This window comes from Crocodylus siamensis, chromosome 1, assembly GCF_052110815.1.
Source record: "Crocodylus siamensis isolate JL-2025a chromosome 1, ASM5211081v1, whole genome shotgun sequence".
NCBI classification, from domain to species: Eukaryota; Metazoa; Chordata; order Crocodylia; family Crocodylidae; genus Crocodylus; species Crocodylus siamensis.
In genome coordinates, this window is record NC_143395.1 from 107286850 (window position 1) to 107305656 (window position 18807).

Here is an 18807-nt window from a genome sequence, read left to right on the forward strand (position 1 = left end):
TAACAGCTTATCCCAGGCCACTGCAGAAAGTGTCTCTGAACAGCTACCTTGGGGTTGCATCACTGGATCAATGGCAGAAAAGTGGCAATGCATTCAGCACTCACTAAAACCTGACTGGCATGTACACACAGCACCATCCTAATCTCAAGATATTTCTGTTCCAGAACAAACCAAGCACACGTGCAGAGACAAATGCAGTGATTGTTTCTATCCTTGGGCAGCAGTTGGCAACCTAAGGTCTACATGCTGCATCTGGCCCTCCGAGTCCTTTGATCTGGCCTGCAGACACGAGGCTTTGGTGGCAACTGCAGGAATCAGGTCTTAACGCCAGCCTGCCCACCTCTCACCCAGGGTGAGTCATTCCAGCCTGCAACCTGAAAATGTTGCCAACAACTGCTCTGGAAGCTTGGTTCTTTGGCTTTATAATGGTCCAGGATTCTGCAGATGTCTTCTTCTTCAAGAGGTGAGGATGCACAGAGAACTGTCACTTGAGTAACAAAATGCTGCGACTTACAAAGTATTCCTGCAACTGAATCTAAAGTGTAAGTAGGAAAGAAAATGTGTTTTTGAGAGATTAAATACTGCCTCCTTAATTGAGGCTGTTATTACAGTGATCCGATTTAATTATACTTAATTTTCAGTTTTAAAGCTCCTAAACTCACACTTCTCCATCCCACTTTCTTGTATAATCCTTCAGTCTCTGCTCAAAAATATGCTAGTTGTAGTAAAATATCAGAAGTAGACTCATGTTATTGCAAATTACATTTTTTCCAAATAAATTTATATCTTTGCATTAAAGATAAATGCATGTACTTCTAAATTACACTGTGGGTGTATATGCTGCCTTAATTATGTTAACAGGGTTTTATTTTCATAGTAGCATTGAAGACTGAAGCACATAGGCTGATTGTTCATGCATCACCAGACACAGATCAGATTTTTCATGAACTACAGTTTTTTAATCCCAGCTGAGAAGAAAACTAAAAAGATGGCATATATACCAACAGTATGGCTTGTATTACATGGGATATCTAAAGAACCTTGTCATATGTTTCCCAGTCCTTGCACACACAACGGTTGCCCAAGAAAAATGTAGGTGGCTAAATTGTCCATCTTCTAGAAGTGGGGAGGAGTTCTCTATAACTTCTACTGAAAGTCTCTACTACTTAAATTCAGAAAGTCTTGTATGAAAGAAACCATGTCAGAACCCAGCGCTCACACTTACAATTTTCATAGATTTCAGATTCACAGACATTCGGGCTGGAAGGGACCTTGGAAGATCATCAATTCCAGCCCCCTGCCCCAGGGGCAGGCAGTTATAGGATCCCAGGGTCATAGGATCCCAGCAAGAAAAACATCCAGGTTTCTCTTGAAGGTGTTCAATGTAGGTGCTTGAACCACCTCCGGCAGCAGGCCATTCCAGACCTTGGGGGTCAGACAGTAAAGAAATTCTTCCCCTGATAAACTTATAGGCAGCCACCAGATCACCCTGAGCCTGCGCTTTTCCAGGCTGAACAGCCCCATGGCTCTCAGCCTCTTGTCATAAGGTCTGTTTTCCTGACCTCTGATCATGTGTGTGCTCTTCTCTGGACTCTCTCAAGCTTTCTCCACATCCTTTTTGAATTGTGGAGCCCAAGACTGGACATAGTACTCCAGCTGCGGCCTCACCAAGGCCGAGTACAAGGGGCGAATGACGTCCTGGGATTTGGTTGAGAAGCATCTATGGATGCAAGCCAGTGTTTTGCTTGCTTTACTGGGTGCAGCATCGCATTGCAGGCTATGTTCATCTTGTGGTCAATCTGGTTCAGGCTGCTAGAAACATAAGCCAACAGGGTAGTATGGATGCAATTTGAATAGAAACATCAAAGTTTAGTCAAGTTTTTGACCCACTGTTTGAATCAGAATTGGGCTCAAGCCAAAACTCTGCATCAAAAAAATCTCACACAGATGCACCAAAATATTGATTATCCAGAATAATTAGGGACACCATTATACTAGATAATCAATTTTTTTCAGATAAACAAACACTACAATATGAAGCGCTGACAACCATCATTATTATATTATACAGCAAATATTAAAAAAAAAAGACAAGTAGTAAATGAAGTGTCATAAAACATGCAAGGTAAATAAACAATACACTGTTGTCTCACTGACTAACAAACCCATACTGAGAACTGATGGTTTTGTTAATACAAAACCTTACAGGTAACTGACTGTCTGGATAATCGACTCATCTGTATATCATTCAACCAATGTTCATGTAAAGGAAAAACAAAGTCAAGGTTTTATTGTTCCTAAGTGAAAGGGTAAGAAACAGCATTATTGAGCATATACTTGACATTCTCAATTTCTGAAGGTATCTGGTCTTCGGCTGATATGTTGCTTTGTAGCTCAGGGTCCTTTTAATTTTTAAAGCAATATAACTGAACTGCAGATGACACTAAGTCTAAGTGCTACAACACTGACACCTAGCTTTTTGATTCATCTAAAATACTTTTAGATACCCAATTAACTAGGTACCTTTTTAGGGAAAAAAAAAATTATCTACTGTATTTTTTAAAAATTGTATTTTTTAAAAAGCACAAAGTAAAAATCTGAAGAGTGAGAAGGGGGAAAGAGGTAATGTAATCTCTTTCACAAAGTCACTTTTCATAATAAGTACAATATTTCTGTTCAATCTTGATACTCGCTTTCAGGATCAAGCTTGTTCTCAGCACATTCATTGTTTTTTTTTTTTTTGGGTGATCAAATTCAACACTTCAGTAAATCTTTTCACGCTAATGTGCCAAGTTTAGTAGTTGCAACCTCTGGTGCAAGAACAGAAAACACATTTGAAAAGTTGTGTGTGAAGTATTTTCTATAATTAACTATATAGCCTGACTATCCCCAGCTTGTACAGACCCTCAACGGAGCAAGTGCATGAGATCCTCCTAGTGGTGAAAAGATGAAAAGCTCCAATAAACTCTTTACTGTGCCAGAGCAAAAACAGATTAGCCATTCAGATTCCTACCCCAAATACAAGATATTAGCCATCAAGGAGTCTAGTCCCCACCCCCCTTCAGTGCTGACCAACTCTTGCAAGGGTTAATGGGATTTATTTTTGCAGACTAAAGGTAAATCATACTCCTAAAATAGCACACAAATCCCACATTACTACAACACAACCTTTCAATCAAAATATTTTAAACTTGCAATTTTATGAAACCTAGCAGAGACACATATGTAATCAGGTACATTTTGGGACACACACACACACTTTAAATACCCAGTTATTCGAAAATAATGTGTCTTAAAGAAACTATCAAATGAAAATATCAAGTCAAGTAAGATGATGGGTTTTTTTCATACCAGTGTAAGAACAGGAGAGATGCACAATGGACTAGAGACTTCTGGCTAATAGTAATAAAGAGAAAGTTCAAATGGTTTGCTTTGTAAAGCTGCTTTGTAAAGAAAAAAAAGATACTTACAGGTCAAAAACAACATATGCACATTATTTTTCCCCCACTAAAATACCAGAAATTTATACAAATTCCAGTAGCATTTGAGAGATTCAAGAGACTGGGCTCCTATGTCTAGCCAAAATTAGTACTTTAATAAAGAGTTGGCTGAATGGGAACCTACACAAAAATGAGACTGTCCTGCCACCCCACCAACTATTGAGGGCATCCAGCCTTCTAACATGCTCTTAATTTTATCTAAATGCTTTTAGATGCTCAGTGAATTATAGTAGCAAAAAGTAAGGTAATCATCATAAAAGAATATACACTTTAAACAATTCTGGCTAGAAAATCGTGCCTCATTTTATCACACACAGACCAACATATTCAGAAACTTCAGGATTGATTATAACAATGCACATCTGGGTATGAAGCTGGACACTCAGAAAGGAGTCACCAAAAACACCAATGTTCTTCAAAGTCTCCTTGATATTCAAAGTCCTGATCAAAATGGGCCCTAACAGAGAGACCCCATCTCTATTCACAACAGCTACATTTTAACAGTACTATGGACCCGTCAGCCCACAAAAAGTTTCGAGAGCAGAAGGGACAGAACTTTTAACAAGAGACAGACCCAAAACAATTCAATTTTACTCTCAGAGCTAAATATAAACTCAATTTATTTAACTCAGCTTTCCCTCAAATTCTTCACACAAGATGCTCGCTTGGCCCACACAGACAAATAGAACTATTTCTCCTACGTGTAGGGAAAATAGGAGAAGACAGGAATTTGTTTCCCATTTTAAAAAGAGCCAAAGCATTGAAAGACCACTACGATATCAGTGTCTGCAGAGACAGACGCAAACAGCTTAAATGCTAAAGTTTAACTTAATTATTTCACACATGTACAAGTTTTGAATGAACTTTGACAGTACCAGCAAGTTTACAGATCAAACACCCAAGTAAGAAAGCAAATAGATATACCTCCTCCCCAGAAATACTGTTTTTGTGAAAGAAATGTAAATGGACTACAAGAAACATGAACTATTAAAGATAGCCGTCATGATCAAATCTCCCATGATTTAAGTAAATAATTGCCACGGAGAAGGCGTGTTTAATCGCACAATATTTTCTTTGACACTTGTTTTTATAAGTGAGAAACAAGATGAGGTAAACTTTGTGTAGAATTTCATTTTATCAGGGGCTTTTGATAAAAAAGGTTTTCACCACTTCACCAAAGCTATTTAAACAAAGACAACACAAGTTTAAACTTTGCAAAAAAAGGAAGGAGGAAATATAAATGCCACTCAGATTTGTATGAGGACATCTACTCAGGTTACATACAAACATAATCACCACACCCTGGCACAAAACATCTTAATTTAAATTATGTTGTGTGTTTTTGCAAACCCTCTTTTAAAAAAACTAGCTGCAGTGTGGCTGAATTATACATTGCTCCTAGCAAAAAACATCTGCTTTAGCATTCATCAAGAAATTTCAACTTTGCCTAGTGAATTTGAGCTTTCCGAGAGGAACAAGATTCTACTGCGGGGAAGAAGATGGATTTAAATTGCTTCGATCAATAAACAGCCAGAGGGGTAATGCTACCTCCAATATTAAACCACTTGTGCCTAAAGCAGTAATCCCAAACCCAATCTGATTATGTTAACCCCAGGCTCCTTCCTCTTCCCCTCCCTTACCCTTAAGAGCATTTCCGAGACTTGTCTATTTTGGTTTATGGTGGATATACCACCTCTCAGGAAATACCCTGACTGAAATAAAGCCGCATTTCTGCCTCCCTTTGGCAAACTGGGGGGGGGGAGGGGGGCAGCACCTTTTAACTATTCACAAATGTTAAAGTATCCTGGTTGTAGCCATATTGGTGTAGAGGAAAAAGCAATCAAGACTCATAGTAGAGGCGATATCTTTTATCAGACCAATAAGACTTCTGCAAAAAAAAAAAAAAAAAAAAATTGCAAGCTTTCAGGCACAAACACCCTTCCTCAGGAGAACTTTTACAATCTTTTCACCAATGCCTGAGGAAGGGTGTTTTTGCCTGAAGGCTTGCAATTAATTTTTTTTTTGCAAAAATCTTATTGGTCTAATAAAAGATATGATCTCTACCACAAGTCCCAGTGGCTTTTTCACAAATGTTCAAGACACCTGAACCACCACTAGGCTGAAGGACAAACCCTTACAAAGACAGGTCGGTCATAAAAGCACTAGCAAGCCAAGTACAGCAATAGGAATTGGTACTCCTTAAGTTAAAAAGGGAGAGAGGGGAAATGGATCTAAACTGCATGGGAACCTGGCACGGACCTCAAGAACCAAGAACATAAAAGCAGGGAGGAATCCAGGGTCAGAGAAGTAGGGCTGGGAGGGACCTCCTGAGATCATCTAATCCAGGCCCCTACCCTGCTCAAGGCAGGGCCACCCCAGACTAACCCACCCCAGCCAAGTGTCTGTCCCGCTCTTGGAAGCTCCTAAGGATGGAGACACCGCTACGTCTCTAGGCAGCCAGCCCCCTAGTCAGGCAGGTCTTCCTAAATCTCCAGCCTGAACTCCCTCTTGCTGCAGCTGGGGGCCTCATGCCTCACCACTGAAGAAAGCGATCGGCCGCCGCTCCCCCAGGAGCCAGGAGCCGGCTGGAGGGTGCGGGACCCAGGGAAAGCGGAGGATCAGATCCCGTGGGCGAGCGCAGAGGAGGAAAGCGCCGCTCGGGGCGGATTTCCTAGCGGCCGGGCTGCAAGGGCTCTCCTGCTCCCCCTGGAAGGCTCAAGGTGCAGCCGCCAGCGGCTCCGCACCTGTTGCGGGAGCGGGACTCAGCCCAGCCCTGGCTGCCGCACCCGGGCACCGCTTCCTCCGCGTTCCATCGCGGGAGGGCCCTTTAGAATACCGGCGCCCGCGGCGTTCCATCGCACTGCCCTTTGGAACGCCGGCGCCCGCAGCGTTCGGCCCGCCGGGCCTGGGCGCTCTGTCCCGGCGGGAGGGGGAGGGGCGCTCGGAACGCCGGCGCCCGCAACGTTCCATGGCCCCGCGCCCGCCCCCGCCTCACCTGCCGCCGCCGCGCCGCGCCCGCGGCCCCTGCCCTGGCCCCCGGCGGCGCCGGCCTCCGCCATGTCTCCTCGGTGAGCTCGGCCGCCCCGCCCCGCCCCGCCCCCAGCGGGATTCGCGGCCCGGGGCAGGTGAGAGCGCCACGTGCTCCGGCGGCAGGGACGTTGCGGGCACACGGGCGGCTCTGCCAGGGCCCGGGAGGTCAAGGCAGAAGGGGAAAGAAGAGCTGGCGCCTTCGCCGCAGCCGGCCCTGCCTGGGAGGTGACCGCACCTGCAGGGCTCCCCGCTGCCAGGCCGTAATGATGCGAGGAAGAACTGTGCCAGTGCACAGGCTCGCTGCCTGCCCCAGCTAGAGAAACGCTGCTGCTCTCCTCCCTTCTCCCCCGGGCCCAGGGAAAGAGGCTCTGCAGGGCGTCCAGTGGGAGGCAGGAGTACCCGCCCCTACGCATCCCTCCGCTAAACTCTGCTCAGCCTTAACACCCTAACACTGAGGCAGATCCAGCACCCGAATATGCCACAGGTGAGGCAAGCCCCGGGGGCAAACTCCCTTCCTGAGCCCAGCTCTGGCAGTTGAGCTCACCCCAGTGGAGGGGCAAGACTCGAGCCAAGAACCTGCAGCTTTGGCCCCTGCAGGAGCACTGGCACGCCCCAAGGTCCCCAGCCTTGGCTGTAGTCAACACGCAGTGCCTCTGACAGAGACAGTAGTTTGTGACTAGCAGAAAAGAGGGGATGCATGGGAAGTACCCCTAGTAGAAAATGGGCGTTGCTACGTCTAGATCACCTTGAACCAGTAGCTGGCAAACCTCTTCTTGAACATCTCCAGTGATGGAGAGTCCACAAATCCCCTAGGCAGCCTGTTCCTCTGCCTCACTGTTCTAACTGTGAAAAGTTTTTCAAGATATCCAATCTAAATTTCCTTTGCTGCAACTTCAAGCCATGGGACTGCATCCTTTCCTCTTCAGCAAGACAGAAAAAGTCTTTTCCCTATTCTTTATGGCAGCCCTTCAAGCCTTTGCTATCATGACCCCTCATAAGCACCATTTCCACAAGCTGAACATGCCTAGCTGCTTCACCTTCAGCCTCTCCTCGTATGACTTGCCTTCCAAGCCCTTGATCATCTTTATTGCCCACCTCTGGACCCTCTTTAACTTCCCCACATCCTCTTTAAGATGTGGAGTTCAGAACTGCACGCAGTACTCCAGCTGAGGCCTGCCCAGTGCCAAGTAGAGAGGCACTGTCACCCCGTGTCTCACACCTAATGCTTCTATGGATGCAGCCCAAAACTGTATTTGCCTATCGTGCACCTGCATCACACTGCAACTCATACTGAGTCTGTGATCTAACAAGACTCCTAAGTCCTTTTCCAAAGTGCTGTCATCCAGCCAGGTGTCACCTATTTTATGCTGGCCTCTTTGATTATTCCTCCCAAGATGTAGGACCTTGTGTTTATCCGCATTAAACTTCATCCTGTTAGCTCTCGCTCAGTTTTCCAATCTGTTGGGATCCTTCTGAATTCACTAGCATCCTCCATGTTTGCAGTCCTTCCCAGTTTTGTGTCCTCTGCAGACTTGTTCAAGAAGCTTTCTATGCCAGCATCCAAATAATAAATGCTGCACAGCACCGAGCCCAGGACAGACCCTTGTGGGACACCATTCAAAACCTCCTACCAGTCTGACGTGGACTCATTAATCCTGGACCCTTTGTTTGCAGCTACTGAGCCAATTATCTATCCACCTTAGAGTAGTTTTATCCATCCTATAGTTTGTTTATGAGACAGTCGTGGAGGACCTTGTCCAAAATCTTGCTTGAGTCCAGATGTACTATATCCACAGCATTCCCTTCATCCACCCAAGTAGTTACTTTGGGAAAGAAGGAGATCAAGTTTGTTTGACACTATTTATTTTTCATAAATCCAAGCTGGCTGCTTGTGATCAGCCTTCTTCCTCCAGATGGTCTTCCTTAGGGTATGCTCCAGTAACTTTCCAGGTATTGAAGTCAGGCTAACTGGGCTGTAGCTCCCTGGGTCCTCCTTTTTGCCTTTTTTTTTTTTAAAGAAGGGCACTGGCTCTAGTGCCTGGTCCAGCTCCCGTGATTTCATGAAGATCATTACCAAGGGCTCCAAGATCTCCTCTGCCAGTTCTTTCAGTACTATGGGATGAAGTTCATTTGGCCCTGCTGACTTGAATTCATTCAGACCCAACAGAAACCCTCTGACAGTCTTTTTTGTTATCTCCTCCCTCAGTTTGCCCCTTTCCTTATCCGGATAAACCTTATTAGATGTCTGGCTGCAGCTTGTTTTTGTGAAGACTGAGGCAAAGTATCTGTTGAATAGATCTGCCTTCTTGCATCTTCTGTTAGGAGTTTCCACTGACTGGTTAACAAAGGATCCACACAACTTCTCTGGTTCTACTTTTCTGGTCAACTACTTATAGAACCTCTTGTTGTCCGTGACCTCCTTTGCCAGGTGCAGCTCATTCATTATCTTTGCCTTCCTGATTTTGTCTCTGCAGGTTCTTGCCATTTCCTGGTATGCTTCTTTGGCAGCCTGCTCATTCTTCCATTGCCTGGGTATCCTTTCCTTTTGCATCTGAGGCATTTTAGAAGGTCCTTGTGCAGCCACATGGGTTTCTTGCCATTTTTCTTACACTTCCATAGTGTCACAACAGTTTCTTTTTGGGCTTCCAGTGCTACACTCGTTAGAAGCTCCCAATGCCTCTGGATACCTTTATCCTTCAATCTGTCCTCCTATGACACTCTGCCTATTAACTCCTTGGGCACATCCACACATGCAAGCACGTGCGCTTGCAGCCGCTGAAATAGAAGCGGTACATATTTGAGCCAGGGCTTTGTTGTCTCAGCGCATGTGCTCAAACATGCACTTTGTTGTGGAGCAAATTGTGCTACTTGGGGCAAAACAACCCTGCCTAGCTCCTCCTGGATCTGCAGCCAGGGGGAGCTAGAGCCTGGGGCCAGCACTTGTGCTGTCCCCATCCATACAAAAAGCTGCCCTGACAAGCAGCTCAGAGCTACTTGCTCTGAGGAGCTTCTGGGGCCCAGCCACTTGGTACTTGGGGACACTACCCCTTGTGCCAGCTGGACTGCTGCAGCAGCATCCCAAATCCATTTTTAAAAATACCCCCAAATCCATGTTTTTCCACAGTTAACACAAAAGACCACTACACACACACACACACACACACACACACACACACACACACACACACCCCCACCCTAGAGCAAGAGAGAGAGCAATCAGCTGGGCAATGCTTTATTGGTATATTTACAATGTTAAAGCAGCGTGGAAGCCTACCAGTGTCTCTATCATCATGATAAAATCAATTCTAAATACCTGTATGTGTTTATGTGTACTTTTGGATTTCTTCACACATGATGGGTGTGTGATGGGGAGATGTGGTATTTGCAGGATGGGAGTGGGAAGGGGTGTGGGGGAGGGCAGGTGGGTGGGTGTGGAGGGCTATGGGTTGGTGGGTGGTTAGGTGCAGGGTGATTGCTGGGAGGACTGTGAGTGTGGGGGACCTTGCGGGGGGGGGCTGATCAGGAGGGGTGGGTCCCCTGGCCCCCACAGGGTACAGCCTCCCCCCAGCACATGGAATCCCCCTGGAGGGCCACAGCCCCTATCCCCCACAGGGGCTCAACCCCAACACCCAGGGTCTCAGGCACCCTGGAGGGCCACAGCCCCCCCACCCAGGGTCCCAGCTCCCTCTGGAGGGCCCCAGCCCCCCTGCCCAGGGTCCCAGCTCCCCGCTGGAGGGCCACAGCCCACCCACCCAGCCGGGTCCTGCCACCCTCAGAGCTGCTCTGCTGCCTGGCCAGGCCCATGGTGTCAGGACCCAGCATGGTGCACAGGGACTGCATGCCACACCCAGACAGGTCCTGCTGGCCCTAGGGCTGCCAGGACCCAACCCCACACTGTGCTGTGTCCTGCTGCCATGGGCCTGGCCTGGCTGGGTGGCAGAGGGGCCCCGAGGGTGGCAGGACCCAGCTGGGCAGGGATCAGGGGGTGGGGAGGGGGCAGGGGCTGGCGGGGGAGAAGCTAGGCATGGTAGGGATCGGGGGCTGGGGGAGCGGGCGGGGTCGGCAGAGGTTCTCCCCATGGTCCCCTTCCTCCAGCCCCTTCGACCACATATTCCCCAGCACTGGAGCCCTGGTGCTGAACACGCGACCTGGCCAGCCATGTGTTTCAGCACCAAGGCGAGAGGCCAACCACAGAGATGCTCTGGCAGCCAGAGCATCTCCCTGGAGGACCCAGCCTCTGGTTGCCTCAGGGCATGGCAGGGCATAGTCTGGGACCATGCCCTGCCCCACTTTTTTTTGCTTTGGTTTTTTTAGACCCCTGGATATCAAGGGGTCTAATTTTTTTTAGTCTAGCATCCTGATTTTATTGACCTCTTTGCTTTCCCTCTCTCAGGATCTGGAATTCTGTAATATCATGACCACTTCCTCCCAAGTTACCCATCGTAAAGAAATCCCCCTCTCTCTGAGTCTCCCTGGAAGAGGACATTCCAGCCCCTCCCTCTCAGTTCTCACTCTGCCTGGTTTTGGTCAACCTGGTCATCTAGACCAGTGGTCTCCAAAGTGGGGTGCACGCACCCCAGGGGGTGTGCAAGACAATCCATTGGGGTGTGGGAAGAAAATATTAGAACTTCTATTTCTATAAATATACATATATTGGGGGGGTGTGCTCCAAAATTTTTTACCGATAGGGGCGCGCGATCAAAGAAGTTTGGAGACCAATGATCTAGACAACTGGGCTGTAAATATTACTGAGGTGAGGGGAGGTGCCTCTTCCTCTCTTTTTGTGGCAGTCGTTTTGGGGGACACACAAGCATGAGTCTCTAGAGAGTCTCTCTTGGGACAGATTAGTGAGTATGCCTGAAAATTGGCTATTAATTTAGAACTAAGTAATTTAGTCGTGTATTAAAAGGGCCACCAGGCCCATATTTGATAGACTAAATGTATTAGCACTTGCTCAAGGTGTTTTTATCTTAAATTCCATTGTCTACCCCCACTCTCCTCTTTGCCCCTGAACAATAAGGCTTTGACATTGCAGCATGCCTGGCTGTGAATGCCTGAAAGGAGAAGGGTCAGAGATACTTTTCACTCCCAGCAGAGCTTGGCTGTTTATTAACCAACTCAGTTCTACTTGAGATTATCCTGCGGAGCTTCAGATTATAAGAAGTACCCAGAGGTATTACCAGGGGCCAAAGTACCCCCAAGGCTTGCAAGGTCTGCGTACCCCGGGCTGCACAGAGCCCTAACAGAGACCAGTGCCCAGGTAGTGACAGCGTTACCCCAGGCTTGCAGTTTTGCTCCAGGAAGAGAGATGGCCAAACATAGGCACCCGTGGGGAGACTCCCGAAGCATGGTTTTGGGCCTGGCACAGTGAAGTGAGTGGCTCAGTGTAGTAGTGCCCCCTACCGTGCACATCACACCCATCATCTTCACATCCTCCACCAATTCTTCCTTGCTGGTCAGCATTACACCCCACAAACAAGATCTGGCATCCTAATAATGGATCTACCTTATCAGAAGTTTAGACTATTGAAAAAGAATCACTAAAGTTTCTTCCATTAAAACCCTCCAGAGCTGAGCACATGAGCAAACTGAGTGAGAATGTTTTTATGCGAATAACAAAAGGAATGATAACAATTGACTATCACTCTCATCCCACAAGCAATGGGTTTCTATCAGTTATTTCTGGAGATGGGGTGCTGTAGTGAATATAGCCCATTGCTTCCTCCTCAATGGATGGGAGTATTGCAGATGCAATGATACCTCCTTTCCTTTTGGTGAAGCAGAGGCCCACTGCAGAGACTGGCAGGCAGGGCTGTAGAGATTTCAATTTTGCCCAGCTATTAGAGACAGCTTTTCTCTTACTACATGACCAAGATAATGGAAGTCAGCTGGGGCCCTTCTCAGCACCTGTCTGAGTACACTAACTGGTGTGTTAAAAGTATCAATAAAGGCAATGCAATTACACAGCATGATCAATCAGAACAAAGTCCAAATCAGATTCTTACATTGTGGTCAGTGGAGAATGGGCTGGTTACAAGATTATCTTATTCATACTGATAAATCAAAATAAAACAGCTTCAAAACACAAGAATTTTCCATATGCTTTTGTAATTGCCTCAGTGATAGTGTTTCTTTTATCTCTGCACAACATATCCTCTGCCTTCCCATTGCTTAGTTAACATAGAACTCTGCTGCTTTCTGCTGTAATAATATTCATAGAATCCTAGAAAATTAGGGATCTCAGGAGGTCAGAGAGTCCAACCCCCTGCTCAAGGCAGGACTATCCTCAACTAGATCATCCCAACCAAGGCTTTGTCTAGCCAGGTCTTAAACTCCAAGGATGGACAGTCTACAACCTCTCTGAGTGGCCTGTTCCACAGTTTTACTTGTGAGCAAGTATTTCCTAGTATCTAATCTAAACTTCCCTTGTGGCAACTTCAGACCATTTCTCCTTCTTCTGTCATATGCCACCACTGAGAACAGTTTAGCTACATCCTTTTTGGAACCATACTTCAGGTATTTGAAGGCTGTTATTAAATCCCAGCTTAGTCTTCTCTTCTCTAGACTAAATAAACCCAGTTCCCTCAGACTGTCCTCAGAAGTCACATGTCCCAGCCCCATAACCATTTTTGTTGCCTTCTGCTGGACTCTTTCCAATTTGTTCACATCCTTTTGCCACTTTTGGCTGCTCACCTTGCCCCTAAACTATGCTGCCAGGTGCAGTAATCTGGGAGCTGACCTTACCTGTAAAGACTGAGGTGAAAAAGGCATAAAGGGTGAAAAGGCACCCTTTTCTGCATCCTCTGTCACTAGGTTGCCTCCTCGAGTTAGTAAAGGACTCACACTTTTCCTGATCTTCCTCTTGTTCCTGACATACTTGTAGAAACCCACCTTGTTAGTCTTCGTGTCCCATGCTAGCTGCAGCTCCAGTTGTGCTTTGGTCTTCCTGGGCATGTCCAGGTGTGAACATACGGGTATCCACCATGCTGCTAATTTGCTGTACAGCAAGGGGTTGTTTTACACCAAGAGATCCCAGTGTCAAAAAAATTTGCACCGTAAGAAAGCGGCATGGTGCATGTGGCAGCAGCATGCACTGCCCAAAACTGGAGCCTTGCCAGCCAGAGCCATGCTCCAGCTACCAGCTAGGTTCCACATACCCGGATCACCACTGCTGGAGCCCTAGGAGGCCCCCAGGGCTTTGGGTAAGGCTTCTGGGGCCAGACCAAATGCTGGCCCCAGTCTTCCCTACCCCACCCAGTGCAACTTGCTGTGTGCCAATTTGTGTGTGCAGGGGCATTCCCTGGGGACAACTAGCCACTGCTGGTTGTCCCCAGGGAATGCACACTCCTGCTCCTCTGGATGTGCTGATTTCATACCTGTGTGTCTAAGCAATACTTGTATACTCCTCCATAATTGGTTGTCCAAGTTCCCACTTACAAGTTTCCTTTTTGTGTGTTAACTTAATGAAGAGTTCTCTGCTAAGCCAAGCTGATCTTCTGCCATAATTGCTAGTATTCCTGCACATCAGGATGGTTTGCTCCTGTACCCTCAGTAAGGTTTCTTTAAAGTACAGCCAGCTCTCCTGAACTCCTCTCCCCATCAGACTGGCTTCCTAAGGGAACCTGCCCATGAGTTCCCTGAGTCTGCTTTTCTGAAGTCCTTATGCTCTCCTTTCATTTCCTCAGGATCCTGAACTCAATTATCTCATGGTTACTGCTGCCCAAGTTGCCATCCACTATACTACATTGCCCACCAATTTATCCTTGTTTGTGAGAAGCAGGTCAAGAGCACAGCCCCTAGTTGGCCACTCCAGCACTTGCACCAGGAAGTTGTCCCCACTCTTCAAAAACTTCCTGGATTGCATATTGTCTGTCCACTGCTGTATTCCTCTCCCAGATATCAAGGTTTGATCCAGGGCCTGTGATCAAGAAACTTGTACTAGTTGTTTGAAGAAAGCCTCATCTACCTCATCCTCCTGGTCTATAGCAGACACCCACCATGACAGCACCCTTGTTGCTCTCCACTCTGACCCTAGCCCAGAGACTTTCAACAGGCCTCTCTCCAGTTTCACATTGGAGTTCTGAGCAATCATACAACTCTTTTACATAAAGCACAACTCCTCCTCTTCTTCTCCCCTGCCTGTTTCTCCTGAACAGTTTATACCCATCCGTGACAATGGTTCAATCATGCAAGCTATCCCACCAAGTCTCTGATATGCCAATCATGTCATGGTTTTGTAACTGTGCAAGGACTTCCAGTTTGTTTCCCAGGCTCCGTGCATTCGTGTATACACACCTGAGGCAGCTAGCCAATTGCCCTACTTCCTCAGGAAGAATGAGAATGCTTACCTTATTGCCCCCTCCTGCTTACGCTTTTTCCAGGTCATCTACTTCCCAGCTTACCTCTGGGTTTTGGTTTCCATCCTCTGATGAACGTAGTTTAAAGCCCTCCTGCAAAGGTGCTCTTAAATCTCTTTGTTAGGTAGAGGTAACCTAACCTCTTTGTCTCTTCCTAGCAATCCTTCTTGGAACAACATCTCATGGTCAAAGAAGCTGAAGTCCCGGTCCCCTTCACCCTTGCATCCAGAGACCTATAGTCACTTTTGATCTGCTCAGGGTTTCCCTTGGCAGTATCATTGTTGCCCACATAGTTGAGCAGCATGGGGAAGTAGTCAGAGGGCTGGATGAGTCTCAGTAATCATTCTGTGACATATTTGTTCTCCAGGCAAACAGCTTCAGGTGGAGATGAAGATTTCTGTTTGCTGCCAGAGGTCACAAGCTTCAAGCTTCCACTTTTTTGGGAGTCCATGTCCTCTCCCTTCTCTAGCGCTACCTTTGGTAGTCCTTCCTCCACAGTCCTAGAGGTCTCCTTCAGCACAGAATCAAAGAAGTCCTCCTGGCAGAGGATGCTTTGGAGCCTTGCCACCTCCTGCAGCTCTCTTGCCTGCTCCCTAAGGGACACTACAAGGAGGCACTGTTCACATCACAGGTAGTCTCCCACCTGACTGTCACTGGAAGAAATCTGCAAGCTGTAGTCTCCACAGCACCAAACCAGGACCTGGGTGGAAGCTTCAACAGTGAGCAGTCCTTCCTGGACAGACACCTAATAGATGCAAACAGAGGCAGCGACGGTGGCTCTGGCATTGCAACATCCTTCAGCCATTTTTCTGCATCTCAGAGGAAGAACTGGTGCAGTGTATGGCCTCTCTATCTGCCCCAGCTCGGGAAATGCATTTCCTCCCTTCTCCTGGGGGGCCCAGAGAAGGAACCTCTGCAGGGCATCTAATGCAACCCAGGTGGGAAGTAGGAGCACCCCTGTCCAACCCATCCCCTACACATTCCCCTGCTGCCTCTCTTCCTGCCTGTCTTCCAAGCAGACTTTCTTTAGCAAACTAGCCTGTAAGCTGGTCTTTTTACTGCTCCTTGGTCCTGAAAGGTTCCTTTTTCCCTACTTCCTCTCACCAAGCTTAAAGGCTCCCCTTCAAAGAGGGGCAGGCAAACTTACTTGCAAAGTGCTTGCAAGCTGCTTGTCTTGTTTGCTACCCCTGTTTGCTCACTGTCCGCTTACATTTTAGACATGGCTTGCTGCATACGTAGCTGTATTTCAGTGATGCATGTTTATAGATCTTTTTGTAAAGTCCTCTGGACTAAAAACCATGTACAGAAGTATTTCACCAACTTGTTGCACCACTAGCTTTCCCCCCTCAATATTATTTTATCCTCCCAACAATCTAGCTATAACATTGATTTATAAAAATATTATTGCATACCTACCAGGACAGCAATTTGTTACTTTATATTTAGAATAATTAGAGAAGTTATTTATTCTCTTTGAAGCATTCAAATTTACCAGCTAAGTCGTATACCAACTATTAAAATGTTATGGGAAAAGTTTATTTCTAAACAGGTTATCCTATGTATCAGCTGCAAAGTTTCTTAAAACTTCCTCGTAATCTAATCGTGTAATATTAATGAATGTTATACACCACAACAGCCTAGGTGTAATATTGGTTAATATCACATGATATTATAGATCTACTAATAGACAATTAGATAAAATATGAAATTTCTGGCACTTCTAAATGCCAATAGAAAAACAGTGTTCTTATTCCACAGTTTATGGGAAAGAAGCCCAAGGAATTAAAAACCTGTCAATAGAAAGCAACATGCTGAAATTATTTTACATTTTACAAGTGGTAGCTGGGAATCTGGAAGTTCCCATCTCAATTTACTGTGGCTACTTAAACATTGCATAAAATCAGCCAGAACATCCAGGAGTAATTCTGTCCTATGAAAATATGGAAACTGATAACATGAAGAAAAATATAGTGCTATGTCTATCAAGGTACAGCAAAGGTAATTTTAATATCACTAAGGTTTTTGGGGAATTAAAAAAGTATCACTGCTTTTACTTGAATCTAAGTCAACCCTGAATTTAAGACTACCTCCCACTACAGCAGGGACAGCAGTGGCTGGGGGAGGGGTGGGTTCAGATGGCTCCTTAACCCTCTGCTTCCCCTGCAGCCTTCCTGCCCCACCACCAACACCTACCACAGCCTCTGCCTCCTTACTGTCAGAGGGTGCTTGGGCTCTGTTCCCTCCTAGAACACAGCATGTGGAAGCTCAGCCCTTGCTGGGTCATGCAGCAGTGGCAGCACAGCTGATTGGGAGGGCAGAGGATGGAGTTTTCACGTGCTCTATGCCCAGGAGGGAATCCAGCTGGAGTTGGAGATGAGTTGTACCTGACAGGAAGGGGCGGGGAGGGGGGGCTGCAGAGGCAAGCAGAGGAGGGGGACAGGGGGCAGGTGGCTGCTGCACCTCTGACTCTGGCTTTGTATATGAATATAAGATTAGGGGCATTTTCCCCCATGCTAATGGGGGACACCTTGTCTTAGATTTGAGTAAACACTCAGCCTAAAATTTTCCTTTTAGTTTTATCCCATTCCTCCTAGCTATTCCCTTATGCATTACAGTTTGAACTATTTAGAATCCTTTAAAATCAGGAAATTATCAAATTTTACTCTTAGATTTTCTTTATTTTTACCATGTATATCACAATAGATAGCTTTAGAACAAGCTAACATTACTATGGTTCAGGTGTATGCAACTGGTACAGTTCAGTAGTACATAAACAACTCTAAAACAAATGCACTGTAGAACTTAAGTTACCAAAAATAAACAATATTTAACTTTATGTCAGGCAGTAGGTAGAAACAATTATTTTTCGGTTCTGTACACAAAAGAAAAAATGTAAGCTTTACATTATGATTGAACGTATGCAGTTGGACTATAGAGTAAGGTATATTACAAGGAATGAACTTCAAAAATTGTCACATTTTGGTTTTGTTCCAGTGATGCACAATCACATAAAATCTGACATCAGGTTGGGGGGGAAGGTTGAAACTAATATAGCTGCTTACTTTAAGATGCATTTTTAATTAAAGATTTTATTTTGGAAAAAAGCTGTGTAAAAACATTTAAAATAAAATAATATTGAAGGTTGTTTACAGGGATTGTAGGCATAAATGCAGTCAGGAAGCTGCAGTGTTTTTAACATTGGTAAACAAATACTGGATTAAAGTGCAACAGTCTCTCTGACAGAACACCTGCTCTGTGCCATAGAGGATTTCCTAATCTCTCCACAGAGAAGCAGAAACACACGTAGCCACCATCAGGCATGCTTCTCTCGGAAGTCAGTGATGGCCTTCCAGAGCGTACACAGCATCCCTCCTCTGGAAAAGAAAAACCACAAAGATACTTAGGTATTATGAAATGGTTCCCACTTCAAAACATTAGCTATCCTTTGATTTTTCTGCAGCAGTACTAATAAGTTTCATTCCACTCAAAGATGGCGAAAAACCAAAACCAAAGTACTAAAATACAATTAAAAATAATTAAAAAGTAAATTCCTAAAAAATATTCTTGTTGATTTTATAAAGCAATCCCTCACTAACAATACACTGTAATGCACTAACTGTCCATATTTTAACTTTTAGCTGAAATGATAATCAGGGGCAAAAACTTTTGGTTTAGTTACAGGTACCATTTTTATTTAAATATGTTCCTGTAATGATAAACTGCCTTTGGTGTGGTTATGCAGCAGTTTAGTTACATTGCAGCTGTATGAGTTTACATCGTTTTCAGAAAGATTCTGTAATTTACTATTCTCAAAACGTTACATATTTTCTATGTATAATATTTGCTTATACAAAAGCAAGTATTCAGAGAACACCATCTCAAGGCAATATGTTGCTGCTTTACTGCGCAAGATACATTTT

General features: G+C 45.6%; 2 protein-coding genes across 3 annotated transcripts in view; both read right to left on the minus strand.

Moving 5' to 3' along the window:
* The window catches only part of MAP7 (microtubule associated protein 7), a 182771-nt gene extending 176198 nt beyond the window's left edge, over window positions 1-6573 (minus strand). Inside the window, exon 1 of the mRNA XM_090040020.1 lies at window positions 6496-6573. Within this exon, the coding sequence (XP_089896146.1) occupies window positions 6496-6559 (64 nt within the window). The 5' untranslated portion in view covers window positions 6560-6573. The remainder of the gene's footprint in view (window positions 1-6495) is intronic.
* Window positions 6574-17956: 11383 nt separating this feature from the next.
* Window positions 17957-18807, minus strand: part of MAP3K5 (mitogen-activated protein kinase kinase kinase 5) — a 152228-nt gene continuing 151377 nt past the window's right edge. For both annotated transcript variants that reach the window (XM_090040084.1, XM_090040075.1), the window contains one exon: window positions 17957-18261. In XM_090040084.1, the coding sequence (XP_089896210.1) occupies window positions 18201-18261 (61 nt within the window). In that variant the 3' untranslated portion in view covers window positions 17957-18200. The remainder of the gene's footprint in view (window positions 18262-18807) is intronic.